This window comes from Podarcis gaigeae (assembly GCF_964106915.1).
Source record: "Podarcis gaigeae genome assembly, chromosome: 1".
Lineage (NCBI taxonomy): Eukaryota > Metazoa > Chordata > Lepidosauria > Squamata > Lacertidae > Podarcis > Podarcis gaigeae.
The window spans coordinates 123,300,926-123,319,174 of record NC_139678.1 but is presented as its reverse complement, the minus strand read 5'-3'; the positions used below and the strand labels follow the sequence as shown (position 1 = coordinate 123,319,174).

General features: G+C 43.8%; 1 protein-coding gene across 1 annotated transcript in view; it reads right to left on the bottom strand.

Moving 5' to 3' along the window:
• Positions 1 to 664: 664 nt before the first annotated feature.
• Positions 665 to 18,249, bottom strand: part of TMEFF2 (transmembrane protein with EGF like and two follistatin like domains 2) — a 236,368-nt gene continuing 218,783 nt past the window's right edge. The window contains exons 8-10 of the mRNA XM_083712929.1: positions 9,912 to 10,035; positions 7,142 to 7,300; positions 665 to 1,007 (exon numbers count right to left, since the gene is read on the bottom strand). Coding sequence (XP_083569055.1) covers positions 911 to 1,007; positions 7,142 to 7,300; positions 9,912 to 10,035 — 380 coding nt within the window. The 3' untranslated portion in view covers positions 665 to 910. The remainder of the gene's footprint in view (positions 1,008 to 7,141; positions 7,301 to 9,911; positions 10,036 to 18,249) is intronic.

Sequence of the window (18,249 nt, the reverse complement as noted above, 5' to 3'; positions counted from 1 at the left end):
CCGCTAGACGAAAGGGTTTTCTGTTTTGGAGGTGCTTCGCAAAACGAATTTCCTATGGGCTTGCTTTGCAAGACGAAAACGTCTTGCGAGTTCCTGCGGGTTTTTTTTCCTTCCACCCCTTTTTCCCAAGCCGCTAAGCCGCTTATCAGCTGATCTGCTAAGCCGCTAAGCTGCTTAACAGCTGATCCGCTAAGCAGCTTATCAGCTGATCCGCTAAGCCGCTTAACAGCTGATCCGCTAAGCCTCTAAGCCGCTTATCAGCTGATCAGCTAAGCCCGCTAAAAGCGCTAATCCTCTAAGCCACTAATGGGCTTGCTTCGCAAGACGAAAAAACCGCAAGACGAAGAGACTCGCGGAATGGATTTTTTTCGTCTTGCGAGGCACCACTGTAGTCCTGCACAGTTTAGGCTGCCCAAACCTACCACTTTCATTACAGCTTAAGAAGCCGAACACTGTTCAGGAAGGCTGTTACTGTGCCCACAGCAGGAGGTGCTCATGTGGCTGCACAATTTAAATATTGTGACGCACACAGCTTGCAAATTCATCATGTCCAATGATAACACGCTTGTACGGCACAGCAAATTTAAGAAAGCGGGTTTTTTTTCCTCATCACTGAGTATTTATTATATATAACAAATACATGAAAAAGAAAAAAAAAACTATATTGTGTGATATAAATAGTTTATTTACATTACAGAAAAAACATCAAGACAATGTATACTATTTCAAATATATCCATACATAATCAAATATAGCTGTAGTACATGTTTTTTTTTTCATTGGTGTAGATTACCACAAATGCAAGGCAACATGTGTAGATCTTTTTGTCTATAATACTGTATTAATTTTTTTTTTGAAAGTCCAACCTCTCTGCAGTTTACTTTTTGCCATTGTGGAAACATGCTCTCGTTTAAATTAACCTGGTCGATGCTCTTGTTGTGTTGTCTGAACTGTAGTGCCCTGTGTTTTGCTTCTGCCTGTGAATTCGGTTGCTCCTGGGACATTTCCTGCAAGCAAGAGGGGAAAGGGAGGGGTTGGAGAGAGAAAACGAGCATGAAATTTGCTTTGCTAAACGACAGTGGAGGTAACGTAAGGATTGCAGGCCACTGAAGGGCAACTGCCAACAACGGCTGTCGGTACAACTCATCATTCCTTAGCTGCACAGCTCCAGAGCTTTGTAAAAAAAGAGTCAAAGGCCTCTGCACTCTTTCAGAGCCTGTTCTTCAAACAGGAGCCTGAAATAGCCAAAATCATTTCCCGTAGGACACTGCCTGCCTGCAACGAGGGTTATATTAATGCACTGGTTTAAAGACCCACCACAAGCAATGCGGCTATGAGACCTTTGGAAAATGTACACACATTCATCAGGGGCAGTTTAATATTTCTCCCAAACATCCTCCCAGCTAGGAAAGCACAAATAAAAGAAACAATCGTTGCTTTTTCCTGCATTGGCTAACTTAGAATGTAGTACAGTGGTACCTCGGGTTAAGTACTTAATTTGTTCCGGAGATCCGTACTTAACCTGAAACTGTTCTTAACCTGAAGCACCACTTTAGCTAATGGGGCCCCCCGCTGCTGCTGTGCCGCCGGAGCAAAATTTCTGTTCTTAACATGAAACAAAGTTCTTAACCCGAGGTAATATTTCTGGGTTAGCGGATTCTGTAACCTGAAGCGTATGTAACCTGAAGCGTATGTAACCCGAGGTACCACTGTATTGCATTTCGGGAAGCACAAAGGCAACTCATATATAAATGACTGTCAGCTCTGCAAATGGATTCTCTTTGTCTGCTCTGTGTTGGTTCGAAACCTGAATTATTCCCCTGTGGGGATACAAGCATAACAAAACAATGTACGTTCGGGGTATACATATTTACATAAAAAAAACTGAACAAACCAGGAACACTTCCTTGTGCAACAGGAAGCGCTTTCCATTCATGCAATGGTACCGCTGGATCCAAATCGTAGCAAATGTAACTATTCGTGTATGACTAGAGAACAGTGCTTTTTTCCTGGGGGGGGGGGGGAACGAAGGGGTATTTTACGGAGGTAAATATTTTGTGAATCTTTGTACTTTTGTCCATTTACTGTATTTATTTTCCCCGATTTTAACTGTAAAATGGTGGTTTTCTTGAGCCAAAATGAGAGTACTCCTAAACATTTTATATTTTAGAAAAGAAGCGCTGCTAGTGAATAACAGTGTGCAGCTGGGACTCATAGACTTACAGAAAAGCAACAACAGCTTCCTAAATTTACCCTGGTTAACGTATATATCCACATACCCTCCAACATGCCACGGAGGGGACTTGTGCGACAGCACTGCCCCCCTCCAAAATGGCCGTCTTTGGAAGCAGAATGGCTTCTGTAATTCCGGTATGTTCCACTTAAAGCAGGACAGTTGAGGAGCATGCATCAAGATGTAGCCACTTTCTTTTTAATTACTGCATTTTTCACTCTATAAGACGCACTTTTTCCCTCCTAAAAAGTAAGGGGAAATGTGTGCGCGTCTTAGGGAGCGAATGCAGGCTGCACAGAGATCCCTCATGCTGTTCTGGCTTCTGGAATTCAAACATTCCTTGTTTTCCTCATCCCAAAACTAGGTGTGTCTTATGGTCTGGTGCGTCTTATAGAGCGAAAAATACAGTAAGTATCTGGAATGCCTGCCTGTCAACCAGGCTGCTAAATTCCCTCCCCTCTCCAGTTAAGAACATAGGAAGTTGCCTTATACTGAGGCCCCATTTAAAGCACTATGATACCACTTCAAAAAGTTTTGGCTTCTCCCAAATCATCCTGGGAACTGCAGTTTGTCAAGGATGCTGAGAGTTTTCAGGAGGTCTCAATTCCCAGAGTTTCCTGAGTAGAGTGACTGATTGTGAAACACTCTGGCAATTGTAGCTGTGTGAGAGGTGCCTTTGGGCACCAGTTCGGTGAACCTTGTTGTACACTAACTGAGAAGACCTCTCCGCCTCCCAGAGGGGAGAGGTTGTGTGTTCTTTTTTTTTAAAAAAAATAATTTTTATTAACTGGCCAGTCACATCAAATTAAATCACATCACATAAATTCCGAATTACAAAGCCAAATTTTGAATTTTGTTGGGGGGACCCATACTTCAAAATCCGAAGGGGGATTCTGATCATCTTCTTGCTACTGCGTTAATGTCCAAATCAGTCCAAACAGAGTTCATAATTCTATCCAGTCTTATCTTGCTGTTTCCACATCACATCTTGTTCATATATTTTCTCTTTTTTCTTTATGATCTCTTCTGATAGTCTCTTTAAGCCGATAAACACCAATATAATAATCCTGTGTGAATTTTCCGTTCTTCCAATCCTCAAATCCAGATGGTTTCCATATATAATCTCCTTCATAGATAACATCGCTCTTTCCATCATAATTTTACGAAGCTGTCGCTCTTAAGTCCCACTGAAGAGTTTAATCCACAATATATAAACACTTTTGTTTCTCTCTTTCTCTTCCCAGACTCAAGACCTCCGACAGAGCTTCCCAAAATGGCGACAGCATTTTTAACTGCGTCATTCCAAAGCTCTTATACCTTACAAGGGAGAGGTTGTGTGTTCAGCCCCCTGCATCAGCCTTCCTTCAGCTGCCGCGCCATGCCCAGCTGGTGGGCAGAGTCTAGCTGCGTTTAACTAATCCAGAATGCGGCAGCTAGACTGGTGACTGGGAGCAGCCGCCGAGACCACATAACACCAGTCTTGAAAGACCTACATTGGCTCCTAGTACATTTCCGAGCACAATTCAAAGTGTTGGTGCTGACCTTGAAAGCCCTAAACGGCCTCTGTCCTGTATACCTGAAGGAGCGTCTCTACCCCCATCACTCAGCCTGGACAGTGACGTCCTTCTCTGAGGGCAATCTGGTGGTTCCCTCACTGCAAGAAGTGAAGTTACAGGGAACCAGGCCTTCTCAGCAGTGGCCCCTTCCCTGTGGAACAACCTCCCATCAGAACGACACAACTTTTAGAAGACATCTGAAGTATTGGGAAGTTTTTAATGTTTGATGTTTTACTATGTTTTTATATGTATTGTAAGCTGCCCAGAGTGGCAAGGGAAACCCAGTCAGATGGGTGGGATATACATAATACGTTGTTGAATAGGACATCCCTATTTTCATTGGAGACATGTTGGGAGGTATGTATATTTTGTGTATGCATATTTATTCATTTCTGTTTTCTTGCATTTGTATCCTGCCTTTCTTCCATCATGGCACCCAAGGTGACCAGGCCCAGACCTGCTTAGCTTCAGTAAGGTGGCAACATCAAGTTGCCTTCAAACCATCTCCCTCCCCCCCCTCTCTCTCTGTGTGTGTTTAACTAATAATGACTGGAGCACCACAATATATTTGTTACTGGATGTAACACGCACCAAGTTTTGCAAAGGCTAAAGAAAAAGGAAATGAAGAGCTTATGCAAATGAAAAAGTTTAAGGGCATCAGCTTTTGGGTATCCTTTTATCTACAACACAGTCTAAATTAAATCCACTGGAAAGGCAGGGTCCATGTAAAACCAAACCATTTTCTCTGAACACAAACCGTTAACTTGCTTTATGGCCTGAAGTTAACAAACCTGGAGCCACTCAGAAGATTGCTTGAACAACATGATGTAGTGCCATTTTTCTGTTGAGCAGTTACTTTCCCATCTCCGTCCTTTTTATGTACACTGTATTTCTGGCCGTTTGAATTATCTCCATGTTCCCTGAAACCCACTTTAATATAATACATTGCCTTCTTGCAGGAGAAGATCTACTCTTGAGGGTAGAGTTGATGAACTCAACTAGGTCGGCAAGCATCTCCAAGCTTCTGCAGACATTTTTCTATTATGCCTTTAGGCTGGGAAAGGATATATGAATTATTTTCTACCTTCTTCCGGCCTGAATGTCACGCTTGTCCTCTGAGCGTAGCGAGAGGAGGATGCTTAGATATATTGGTGCTTTTTTTACTTTCTATAGGAGTGTGATGCCTGCTTCTTTTAAAAATTCTCATCTTTTTGGGAAAGGGATTTATTTTTAAGGCGTCTGATTTATTGAAGCAGCTGCAGGACACCTGAAGCAGTTTCACCTTCTCTCACCTGAGGAAGAAGCCCAGGCAAGTCGTGAAGCTGGAGAAAACTCTGAAACTTACCCATCACATGGTAAAGAATGGACATTGGTATTTATGAATGGATGAAACTCACAACTGCCTTACAGAGACCGCCCATTGCTCGATCTCCAAGCTCTCAGTTGCTTGAGATCTTTTTAAGTTGAAGGCTAGACCTGAGTCCTTACTTGTAAGACTGACAGTGTAAACAGCACATATCCTTTTAAATTCCAAAGTCAAGCCCACTTGGCATTCAAATCCATACCAGCATTTGCTAGGCACTCTATGCATTATAAACACCCGTCTCTTCCTGAAGAAGTACAGAGTAACTCCTGAGAATGCAAACACTGATAATCCCTGAGCTATTAAACAAACAGCTTCCTTTTGAATTTTCTACCATTGGAGAAACTGCCTTCCATACCTGTCTGTCTGCCAAACAAACCCCATGTGTTGTAAAAGATTTTGATGCATCTTCTAGGGGGCAGTTATGGAGTGCTTGTCTGGCTCGTGGGCTTCACCAATGGCCCACAGGGACCAAGAGATCATGCTTGTTGTTGTTGTTTAGTCGTTTAGTCGTGTCCGACTCTTCGTGACCCCATGGACCAGAGCATGCCAGGCACTCCTGTCTTCCACTGCCTCCCGCAGTTTGGTCAAACTCATGCTGGTAGCTTCGAGAACACTCTCCAACCATCTCGTCCTCTGTCGTCCCCTTCTCCTTGTGCCCTCCATCTTTCCCAACATCAGGGTCTTTTCCAGGGAGTCTTCTCTTCTCATGAGGTGGCCAAAGTATTGGAGCCTCAGCTTCAGAATCTGTCCTTCCAGTGAGCACTCAGAGCTGATTTCCTTCAGAATGGATAGGTTTGAACTTCTTGCAGTCCATGGGACTCTCAAGAGTCTCCTCCAGCACCATAATTCAAAAGCATCAATTCTTCAGCTATCAGCCTTCTTTATGGTCCAGCTCTCACTTCCATACATCACTACTAGAGATCACGCTAGCACTACATGATGACACGTTGCTGAGAAAGATGGGTGGTGCTAGACAAGTTGCCTTTCAGGGAAGCTTATCTGCCATTACAGATCTTCAGACTGTCTGGGTGTCTCTATTTTCCAGGGACAGCCCCGGATTTACAAAAGCTGTCCTGGTTTCTGATTTGATCCCAGAAAGCCCCGCTTTTTCTTAGGAATTACTGGAGGGTATGGAAAGTATTGTGACCCCGGTGCCAAGTTGATAAGTGACTATACAACCTTCAGAAGACATCAGAAGAAATCTGAAGGCAGCCCTGTATAGGGAAGTTTTTTTATGTTGAATGGTTTTTTATGTTTTTCTGTGTGTTGGAAGCTGATTTTCATCAGCGAAATGTTGGAGGGTATGGAGTTATCTGGCACCTGAACCGTATGAAGGGAGCCCTGTACAGGGAAGTTTTTAAAGTATTTTCTATGCTTGTATATATGTCGGAAGCCACCCAGTGTGGCTGGGGAAACCCAGTCAGATGGGTGGGGTATAAATAAAATTATTATTATTATTAGTAGTAGTAGTAGTATGGAATAGGACATCCATATTTTCATAGGTTGTTACAATAACCCTGCCTATGTTTTTATCTGTTTATAGTTTATCTGTAAATATTCAATAAACCATTTCCATTCTTTTATTTAAAATGCTTATTCTTTTGGTAAGTTTCACCATTTCTGCATATTCCATAAATTTTTGTATCCTTTCTCCCTTTGCTGGGACTTCTGCTTCTTTCCATTTTGGGGCAAGTAACATTCTTGCCACTGTACTAGCATACATGAACAAGTTTCTATACAGCTTAGGTAGTTCTGTCCCTATAATTCCCAAAAGAAAAGCTTCTGGGTTTTTTTACAAAGGTTATTTCAAACATCCTTTTCATTTTATTATATATCATTTCCCAGTAAGCTTTCACCTTACTACAAGACCACCACATATGACAAAAAGAACCTTCTTTCTCATTACATTTCCAATGCTTATTTGATTTAGATTTATACATTTTTGCCAACTTTATCTTGGTAAGAGCACCTGGCCTCATTACTAACCTTGTAATGCAGAGGACTACGACACAGATGACAGCAATCTGGATTGTTCCAATCACTGCTGCTATTAAGACGTACTGAAATCGTACAGGGCCAGGAACCACATATAAAACGCTGTAGTCCTTTTTTTCACAGTGTTCTCCAGTGTAGCCTGCGTCACACCTAGAATGGAAAGAGACACGTTGACTCCTTCCCTTGCAGTAGTTCATAGCTGCATTGCATGAGCCACAAACCAGGCATTGCCAGAGAGATGCTGTGTTACAACTGCACAAGAATGATGCGCAGCAGCTTGGGGTGTAAGAAGGCAGCTATTTCCATTCCAACTCGTCTTCATCACAATCAGCACCGTTTCCATTCCTCTGCAATTCAATTCCCACCAAATACTGCTTTATTCATTTGGCTGCCTGCTACTTATTGTAATCTATGCAAGTACAGTGATACCCCGGGTTAAAAACTTAATTCGTTCTGGAGGGCTGTTCTTAACCTAAAACTGTTCTTAACCTGAGGTACCACTTTAGCTAATGGGGCCTCCCGCTGCCACCATGCTGCCATCGTGTGATTTCTGTTCTCATCCTGAAGCAAAGTTCTTAACCCAAGGTACTACTTTTGGGTTAGCAGAGTCTGTAACCTGAAGCTTCTATAACCTGAAGCGTATGTAACCCGAGTTACCACTGTATTTTCGTACCTTACAAAGGATTGTGAATTCAACGTACCATATTTTCTCGTGTATAACACACCCCTGTGTATAAATTTAGAAAACTGGGGGAAATTGCCCAGAGCTGCTGAGCTTTTTTTGAGGAGGGATTCCCAGAGTTGTTTTGACAGCAGAAACAGCCAATCGACAGCAGCCCTAGCCACATACACCAATCAACAGCACAATCGCCTCTGGGATCCTGCTGCTCATCAATCCCCCATCCCCAATCTGCACTATCCATATATAAGACAACCCCAAATTTTTGAGATTCTATTCTCATAGAAACAGCTCGTCTTATACATAGAAAAGTACGGTAAATAATGACACAATTACTTTCACGCCATTCATTTCCGTGCAAAGGAAACAGAATTGAAAGGCGGAGGTGGGGGTGGGACATTGATTACTTATCGTTTGTGGACCAAAAAGAATAAGACCATCAGATACCGGATTGATGTCTATTTGTACATGGGATGAATAAATGAGCACTGACAATTTCTTTTTTCTTCGGAATTCACTGACACTCCTAGCCACAGCTACTTTGTATATCTTACAAGATAACCAAGGAACTTTCTTTATGCCTCAGTTACTTTGGGGATATAAGAGGGTTGGAGGTGTTGTTGTTTGGTACTTTTATGATGATTTCCTATACCAAAACCAAAATTTTAATGTGTGCCACGCTGATATTTGTGGGAAATGCCCCCTGGAAGAAGCTTAATTTGTTCTAGGCAACTGCTCTCATTTTGAAGTTGATGTATTTGATTTATGTATGTATTCTGTTTACGCTTTGCTTCTCATAAAACGTCCCCAAATGATTTAACAATAAAAAGATCAGCAATCACAGAGAGACGATTTCAAGTCCAATGCAGATACAGACTGAAATAAAGGTCTCCATTCAAAAAGCTAGTTGGGAAAAGGTATTTTTATTTCTTTAATAAGCAAATGAAATGTTTGTTTGTTCGTTTATTATACCCGGCCCACCATTCAAATTTTCAGGACTGCTTACAATCATTCTAAACGTAAAAAACACAGTGATGGCTGTGTGCAATCTCTGGTGCCAGAGGCCGGATGCCTCTGAGTAAAATAAATGGTAAAGGACCCCTGGATGGTTAAGTCCAGTCAAAGGTGACTACAGGGTTGTGGCGCTCATCTTTCTTTTCAGGCCGAGGGAGCCGGCGTTTGTCTGCAGACAGCTTTCCGGGTAATGTGGCCAGCATGACTAAACTGCTTCTGGCACAATGGACACCGTGACGAGTGCCAGAGGACATGGAAGCACTGTTTACCTTTCCACCGGAGTGGTACCTATAAAGCTACTTGCACTGGTGTGCTTTCAAACTGCTAGGTTGGCAGGAGCTGGGACGGAGCAATGGGAGCTCACCCCATCACGGGGATTCGAACCGCCAAGGGGGCGCTGCCCGTGGCGAGCATCCCGGGGGCAGTGGCAATGTCACCCCCCCTCAGGGATGACACCTTGGGTGGACTGCATCCACCGCATCCCCCTTCCTCGGCCAGTGGTTGTTGTAGCTCTCAAGTTCTGCTGGGTTTCTTGGGACAGTAGCTGTTGGCTGAGAGTGAGGAATCAACAGATAATTAGGGTTGCTGAGCTTTTTTTGGGGGGGGGGATTGAGTTTTTTTGGGGGGAGGGACAAGGTTGTTGCGCTCCCCCCCTTATTTTTGGGCCCAAGTTGTTGAGCTATTTTCATGGAAATTTGCCCCCAAAACCAACTCTTCCAACATAGTTTGCCATACGCCCGGGTTTTCCTGGATATTTTAACCAAATTTTGGAAATTCCAAATGTGTGGCAGCCCTAGGATAATGCCTGGCAAGCAAGCCTGTGCTCTTAGGAGCCTTTTAAGGGCTGCATCAACATACGTTGCAGGAATGCATTTCTAAACAGCTTAATGGTGCTGCATAATTTAGGGCAGTTCTACTACATACATTAGATGCCTCGTTACATAATTTAGATCCAGAGTGGATGGGATCTTGGCAATTATTATTTTCTTTGCTGTATCAAGATAGCATGTGTTAGCAAGTGTTCCTGGTCAGTTTATCATTAGCTGCTTGGTTTGGGGAAAGTGTTACCTGCAAGATGGTTCCAGCATATTTGCAGAGTGTTCACATTTTCCATGCATGCAGAAGCCGTTATAATGCTCTGGACAAGGAATGTAGATTCCCCTGGCGCTTTCTTCAAGTTTGTTGGCATTCTCTGTAAAGACAGATGAAAAAGAAAACCAAGCTGTAAGTGTGTAGCATGGTGAAGAAACAACAACAAAAGACATATTTGCTTCAGTGTACTGCATAACAGATTGAGATTGCATGCTGACAAGGCAGAAGTACTGTTTTTAGGGGACAGGTGAGTGTGGAGGACTCCCTGGTTCTGAATGTGGTAACTGTGCCCTTGAAGGACCAGGTGCACAGTCTCGGAGTCATTTTGGACTCACAGCTATCCATGGAGGTGCAGGTCAATTTGTGTCCAGGGCAGCTGTCTACCAGCTCCATTTGGTACACCAGCTGAGATGCTACCTGCTCACAGACTGTCCCGACAGAGTGGTGCATGCTCTGGTTATGTCCCACTTGGACTACTACAATGCACTTTACTTGGGGCTAGCTTTGAAGGTGACTTGGAAACTACAACTAATCCAGAATGCAGCAGCTAGACTGGTGACTGGGAGTGGCCACCAAGACCATATAACACTGGTCCTGAAAGACCTACATTGGCTCCGAGCACAATTCAAAGTGTTGGTGCTGATGTTTAAAGCCCTAAACTGCCTTGGCCCAGTATACCTGAAGGAGCGTCTCCACCACCATTGTTCAGCCTGGACACTGAGGTCCAGCTCTGAGGGCCTGCTGCTAGTCCCTCATTGCAAGAAGTTAAGTTACAGGGAACCAGGCAGAGGGCCTTCTCAGTAGTGGCGCCCGCCCTGAGGAACGCCCTCCCATCAGATGTCAAAGAAATAAATAACTATCTGACTTTTAGAAGACATCTGAAGGCAGCCCCATTTAGGAAAGTTTTTAATGTTTGATGTTTTATTGTGTTTTTAATATGCTGTTGGGAGCCGCCCAGAGTGGCTGGGGAAACCCAACCAGATGATGATGATTAAAGAGCAAATGCTTTAGGCTCTCATTTAAGTGCAAGAGGATATACTGCAATAGGTTAGCACTTTTAGAAAGGTGTGTAGCTTTAAATAAATGTTTCCCGAGAATGAAGTAACATGCATGAGGAGGGTTGCAAACTTGTACAGTACAGTAGTATCTCGAGTTGAGAACTTAATTCGTTCTGGAGGTCTGTTCTTAACCTGAAACTGTTCTCAACCTGAGGCACCACTTTAGCTAATGGGGCCTCCCGCTGCTGCACCGCCGCCCAATTTCTGTTCTCATCCTGAATCAAAGTTCTTAACCCGAGGTAATATTTCTGGGTTAGCGAAGTCTGTAACCTGAATCGTATGTAAACTGAAGCGGATGTAACCCGAGGTACCACTGTATCTCTAATTCATGGGAATGAGCCTCTCAAAGTAATCCCCTTTTACAACCCATTGATTCGGGGAGAGAGTCAAGCATATTCAGAGCTCACTCCCGCTGGAATTAAGGAAAGACATCAATAAGAACATTGTTAGCTGCTTTATGTCAGTTTGAATTCTTTGTCAATATATCCCAAATATGCCTGCTCTGGAAGGCAGCAGTTCTCCACAATTTCATTCTCAGTTCCACCCAGAGATGTCAGGGAGCGAATCTGGGACCTTCAATCACCGAGCTAAGGTAAAGGTAAAGGTAAAGGGACCCCTGACCATTAGGTCCAGTCGCGGATGACTCTGGGGTTGCGGCGCTCATCTCGCTTTACTGGCCGAGGGAGCCGGCATACAGCTTCCGGGTCATGCAGCCAGCATGACTAAGCCGCTTCTGGCGAACCAGAGCAGAGCACGGAAACACCATTTACCTTCCCGCCGGAGTGGTACCTATTTATCTACTTGCACTTTGATGTGCTTTCGAGCTGCTAGGTTGGCAGGAGCAGGGACCGAGCAATGGGAGCTCACCCCGTCACAGGGATTCGAACCACCGACCTTCTGATCGGCAAGTCCTAGGCTCTGTGGTATAACCCACAGCGCCACCTGCGTCCCTATCACCAAGCTAAGACCCTTCCTCAAATATACAACTGTATTGCAACAGTCCGAGGCCTGTAAAGGCAGGTTTGGCTTTACAATCCAAGCTGATAAGGCAATATGAGATCATAAGTCAAAAGAGGATTCATTCTTTATTCAGGCATATGCATTAAGCAATACTGAGTGTGAATGCAACAGAAAATATTTACTGTTCTCTGGCTGCAATATTTAGATTGATGTAATGTGTTTAAATTCCAAGAGACATCTGCAGCATCCTTACTAATTTTGCAAAAACATATAGAATTGACAATTAGGCTTGATAAACACATTTCGAAGCCTCTCTTCTGGGATAAAAATGCTTAGGTAGGGCAGATTTCCCCCCCAATGTGGACTTGGCAATCAGCTCATTTGTATTCTGTTACATGTACATGAAACTGCATTATTCCGTTATGCCTTTTCTAAGGTGTAAATGGTGAACATGTGGCCCTCCAGATATTTCTGAACTACATCTTTCATTATTCCTGAGCATTAGGTAAAAGGGTAAAAGGTAAAGGACCCCTGGACAGTTAGGTCCAGTCAAAGGTGACTGGGGTTGTGGTGCTCATCTCACTTGTCTGAGGCAAAGGACAAGATCTGTCCTGCCAAATTCACATGCAGAAGCTGACAAAGTCTAGCAGTTGAATCTCATTCCAACACTGAACTGCAAGCAAAGCTTAGCTGTATATTCCACCAGAGGGGAACAGCCAACACCATCAACAGTTGCCAGTTGAGGCAGCTGCCTCACTCTGCCTAATAGCTAGGCCGGCCCTAAGTGACAGGAAGTATATTCTAACCTTCTATAAGTAGTTGTAGGGATATCGCGGAGTGGAGAGTGAGGTCCGGAGGGAGCACACTCCCCTCCAGCAGGCAGTCACAGTCTGCCTGCACACGTGACCCTGGGATGCAGGGAACCCACCCCCCTCAGATAAGCCACGGCTGTCGGAACATCGTCCTCTACATCTGACCTTTGGCGTTCTCAGCAGTCAGCGGTGTCCTGTCTGTAACCTTTGTTCCTGAGACCTTTTGTCTCCTTTGTCATACACTGTGCAAGGGGAAAATGACGCTGTGGAAACAGGTGCCAAAATAGCTTCGTACCACCCCACGATCTTGGGACGGAATATGTGTAAAGGTCACAGCCCAAAAATGTATTTGCCTGGCTTGCATATTTGTCTCAATAAAAGGAGGCTCCACAGGAATAGCAGCAGCTTGCTTCAGCCCACCTGTGCGCAGCTCACATGATGATCAACACCTGTCTTGGGCCTTCACTTCAGTAGTAGTAATAATAATAATAATAATAATAATATGCCCAGAAATGCTGGCATGTTTTTCCAACACATATAAAAGCATAATAAAATGCCAAACATTAAAAACTTCCTGATACAGGGCGGCTTTCAGATGTCTTATAAAAGTTGTGTAGTACATTCTACTATGTATATCTGACAGGTTCAGAAATGAAACAGCCCACGTTTTTACTAATGCTTTTTATGATGGTGTATCTTATAATCTGTATAGGAGAGAACATGATGGATTTTAGAAATAAACTCTCTCCCATCCCTTTTCTGATTAGAGCCTCTTCCACAGCAATTAACTACCGAGCCCTAAGATTTCCCTTTCTTTATCTTATCAAGTGAAAAGCTAGTGTCTCATTGAAAGCCTCATTTCGAAGTGTGATCTGCAATTTTCACTTGTCCCTGGAGCCAGATGATGATTCCGAACATGATGAAAGCTGAAATTCATGCGATATTAGGAAATTCCGGAGAAACTATGAGATATGGTGAAACTCTGATAAACTTTGGCCCCAGTTCAGATATAATTGCATGCAGCTAGGCATGCATGCAGCTGGGACGCAGGTGGCACTGTGGGTCAAAGCCTCAGCGCCTAGGGCTTGCCGATCGAAAGGTCGGTGGTTCGAATCCCTCCAGCGGGGTGCGCTCCCGTTGCTCGGTCCCAGCGCCTGCCAACCTAGCAGTTCGAAAGCACCCCCAGGTGCAAGTAGATAAATAGGGACCGCCTACTGGCAGGAAGGTAAACGGTGTTTCCGTGTGCTGTGCTGGCTCACCAGATGCAGCTTTGTCACGCTGGCCACGTGACCCGGAAGTGTCTTCAGACAGCGCTGGCCCCTGGCCTCTTAAGTGAGATGGGCGCACAACCCCAGAGTCTGTCAAGACTGGCCGGTACGGGCAGGGGTACCTTTACCTTTACCTAGGCACCAGCTCCTGAATTGTCCTGTATCTAAAGTAAGGTGTATTGTCTTGCACTCTGATAAGGTGACACCATGGCCTGTATCTAAGTTATATTCAGAGTAGACCCATTGAAGCTAATGGGCTTGTTAGTCATGTATAATAATTTCAACAGGGCTCCTCTAACTAATACTGAATATAATAACTACTATTTTAATAAATTTCCGTCTAGCTGCAGATCTACATCCACATCTGTTCTACAGAATGACAGTGAATAGTAGCATTCCATGCTGATCTATGTTTGTAGATACCTGAATCTGTCCTTTCTACATAGGCATGGCATCATCAGTGTGGCTATATGTGTGCAGTGTAGGTGCTACATCTATGCAGGCTCCCTAACAAAGTGTTCAAAGGTTTTAGTTTTAACCATGAAGCCAAAGCTTTTACTGCAAAGCTCTGTTTGGCTCAAGAGATTGACCCAAGTTTGAACGAAGCCCTCCAATCTGCTTCATGTTATTTTGAGGGTGGGGGGAAACCCTGATTGAATGTGAATTAATACATTGCATTTGGTAGGTAGCAGAATACGGAGCCTGATTGAATGGTGGACTGGATGTGGGTGAATAAACTGAAAATATGTTCCTGGTGGGAGCTGGTATTTCTCCTGTTCTGAACGGGGTCGCACTCTCCCTCCCACAAAGGAGCAGAGATGCAGTTTGGGCATGCTTTGGAGACCTGGATGTGATTCCAGGAATCACAGGGAGAAGCTGTGTCCTGGAGTACATTTTATCAGCTCACACCTAAAGAATGATGCCTAGGCACCATGATAAATGCCTTGGTCATCATCAGACTGCTCTGCTGTCACTCATTCTGTGCCTTTGAAGACTGTTCAAAATGCAACAACCCCACTTATTAATGGGTCAATGAGGGCTAAAAGCACATATGCAGAGAAAACTGGAGTGCCTCTCAAAACTGGGGCACAATTAAAGGTTGATTTAAAATAGTAAAGCATTGGTCCATAATATTTCAATACATGCCTCCTCCCACAAGTCTACACGTACAGTACAATCACTGGCTGGAACCCCATTCCAGTCCTCCATTTAATTTAATTTTGTTTTATTTTACATGATTTATATCTTGACCTTTGTCAAAAGACCTCAGGGTGGTTCAGAACAATTGAAAACATGTAAACCAGTCAGAAAGATAGAAACACAGTACATGGTTCAATTAAAAACAACAACCCAGCTCCATTATTGCTGTACAGGTCATCCCCCCTTAGGATATTCAAAGGGTTGAAGGAAGAGGAAGGTGTTAAGTATAGTAATTTAATTCACTGAAATTGTAAATGCTTGTATGCATTGATATGTGCTTGAAATTGATTGGTTGGCAACTGAATTCTAGAGCATTCTCTAGTAGTTCTCATGTGATTGAGTAACGTCGGCCGTATGGAATGTATCTAGTGAAGGAGAGAGACTCCATTTTATGTGAAGCAAGATGACTGTGTTTGGAATCTACTGTGAACACTGCTAAGTTGAATAGAGTGTTGGGATGCTTCTTCTGTGCTTGAGAGAAAGAGAGCAAAGATTCAGGAGAAGGTGAAAGTGAAAATCTCTCACAGGAGCTGCAAGACATGGCCTAACTGACATATAGAAGGCTGAGTTCTGGACAGAGAGGGAAATACAGTTGTTTGAAAGCTAGAAGAAGAGACTGTAAACCCATACTTGGGAAAGCATGTGATTGTAAAGAATATGTTTTAATTCACCTAGAACTATAAGTTTCTGCAAGTAAAGTTTTTGGATGTTAAAGTCTGGACACTGGTTTAATTTCCAAAGAAGGGTGTCAGTCACATATATGATTTGAGCTTCCTAGCTGCATTTTCACTACTCTTACTTCAACAGAAGGTAGTCAGCTGTTGCCAAAAGATGGACAGTATTGGCTCCAGTTGTACCCTAGGGGGAAGCATATTCCAAAATTGAGGTGCCATTGCTGAGAAGGCCCCGTAGTGTCAAAAGACCCTTGAACAACAGTATGTTCAAGGCTTACCAGAAGGGCCTTTCCAGTGGATCTCAAAGCATAGGGAGATCTGTGTATCAGGAGAGGAACTCCTTTAGGTAATGAGCCCAAAGGCATTCAAATAATACCCCCCAGCAAATAATCTTAGGAACTGTGTTTGGGTATGTGCAGAAGCATAAAGACAGTAATTTCTAAAAGGATAATGTCCAATCCGTTTGATTCAAAAATACAATTTCAAGGAGAAACCATTTTGTAAAAAAGTTGTTAGGCTGCTATTCTGAAGTTTGAACATGTACGATTTTCAGGCAGAGCATTCCTAAGATCATAAAAATGCATTTCAGCCTAAAAGAGAGCGACAGTCCACCACACGTACCGTACTTAAACTTCACTTTTTCGCTCTTGTTCAGAGCCGCTGGCATTTGAGGAGAGCTAACTATATATATTGTAGCACTCTTCTCCTGACAGAGGCTTCCAGCATAATTTGAAAATCTGGTGTTATATATATATTTCCTCACTGAAGATTTTGAGAGCTCCTCAGTTACAGTTCTGCTGATAACAATCCCTGGGACTGTGGGATATTGTGGATGTGAGGTGTTTTATTTTAGTTAAAGTTGGTTCCAAGTTATGTAGCCCTCAGACTTCCGGAGGCGGCGCGAACGGTAATGGCTGCCCTTTCCTAACTGGGAGAGGGAAGCTCCGCTGGAAAAGGGTCGTCCGCTACGGCGAAGCGGAGACCCATTCTGGAAAACCGCAGGCAGCGGAAGCCTGCGGTCTCGGGACCCGGCGGGCGCCAGGAGCAACCCCCGAAACGTTGAGGGAACCCCGTAAGGGGCTCCGGATCGCAGAGGGGGCAGCGGCGCTGTGGGTCTATGCGCATTCAGCGGAGCGAAGCCGCGCTGCCGTTGCCGGTGAGCGCCGACCTTTCTTCCTGCAATACAAGATCCTAAAATGCAACAACCCGTGAGTAACTGAGGACTTAATTAAATTTTGGGACTAAAATATTTGAAAATAAGCTGAAAGCGGAGAGACGAGGAAAAGGAAGTCCGTCTTCCGCAGCCATTGACCTTTAAAGCAAAGAGCAGGAGGAGTGGAGGCATAGAGAGAACTTTTTGACAGCTCAGATTGAGCACCCGCAGAAATTACTTTTAATCCCTTTAAAGACTGTAAGCAACTGAATTTTGGACTTTGATCAGGACTTATATATTCTCTTCTTTGTGGATTACAATTTTATTTAAGAAGCCCAGGTGTCAGAACTGCCGGAGCAGTAGAACTGTCAGACTGCAAATTTGGATATATTGTACTTAAACTTTGAGACAGTCTGAGGGAGTTCAGAATGGTTACGTTCTTGCATTATGGAATTCCAGTAAGCACAACTTGAAATATTGTGGCAAACCTAAAACCAACTCTGCTAAAACTACTTTTGTGAAGATCCCTAAGTACTGGTTCAGATTTCGTATGATTGGAATGGACTCTTCTTCCTAGGACATTTTATGCTCCCCCTAGAGGATTGAGGATTTATAACAAAAACATTGTTTTACTTTCTATTTCCCGGCCCTCTGTTTGACTGTTACCATCTGGGCCGTAGCTTTCCCATGGGAACAACTCAGCTTGACCTTGACTGCTAGATAACTTTGGAATGAGTGGCGCAAAAAGAAAGGGATTAAGAACTAGACAAACAACTCTGACAACCTTAACTGCAGCCTCACAAACACGTAGATCATCTGTGCCTACTCTGCCCTCGGAGGAAAAAGCTACCTCCCTGTCACAGGCAGGGGAGGGAGAAACTGAGGAATTACAACTAGAAGAGATGGCTTCAGGAGGATCTGGTTCTGTACTAGAGAGAATTCTTGAGAAATTGGAATCTTTGGACAGGAAAGTTGACCAACAAACTGCGAAAATTGACCTTAATACAGAAACTTTAAACAAATTATCTGGGCAAGTTGCACAGAATGCACAAGCAATCGGACAACTGAAGGAGGCTGCAGGTGAAAATCAGAAACTGGCCGAAGAGACCAGCCAAAGAGTGGGAGAGTTGGAAAAAGAAGTAAGGCCGCTCAGCAAGCAGGTTGGGGAACACCAGACCTACCTCTCTAT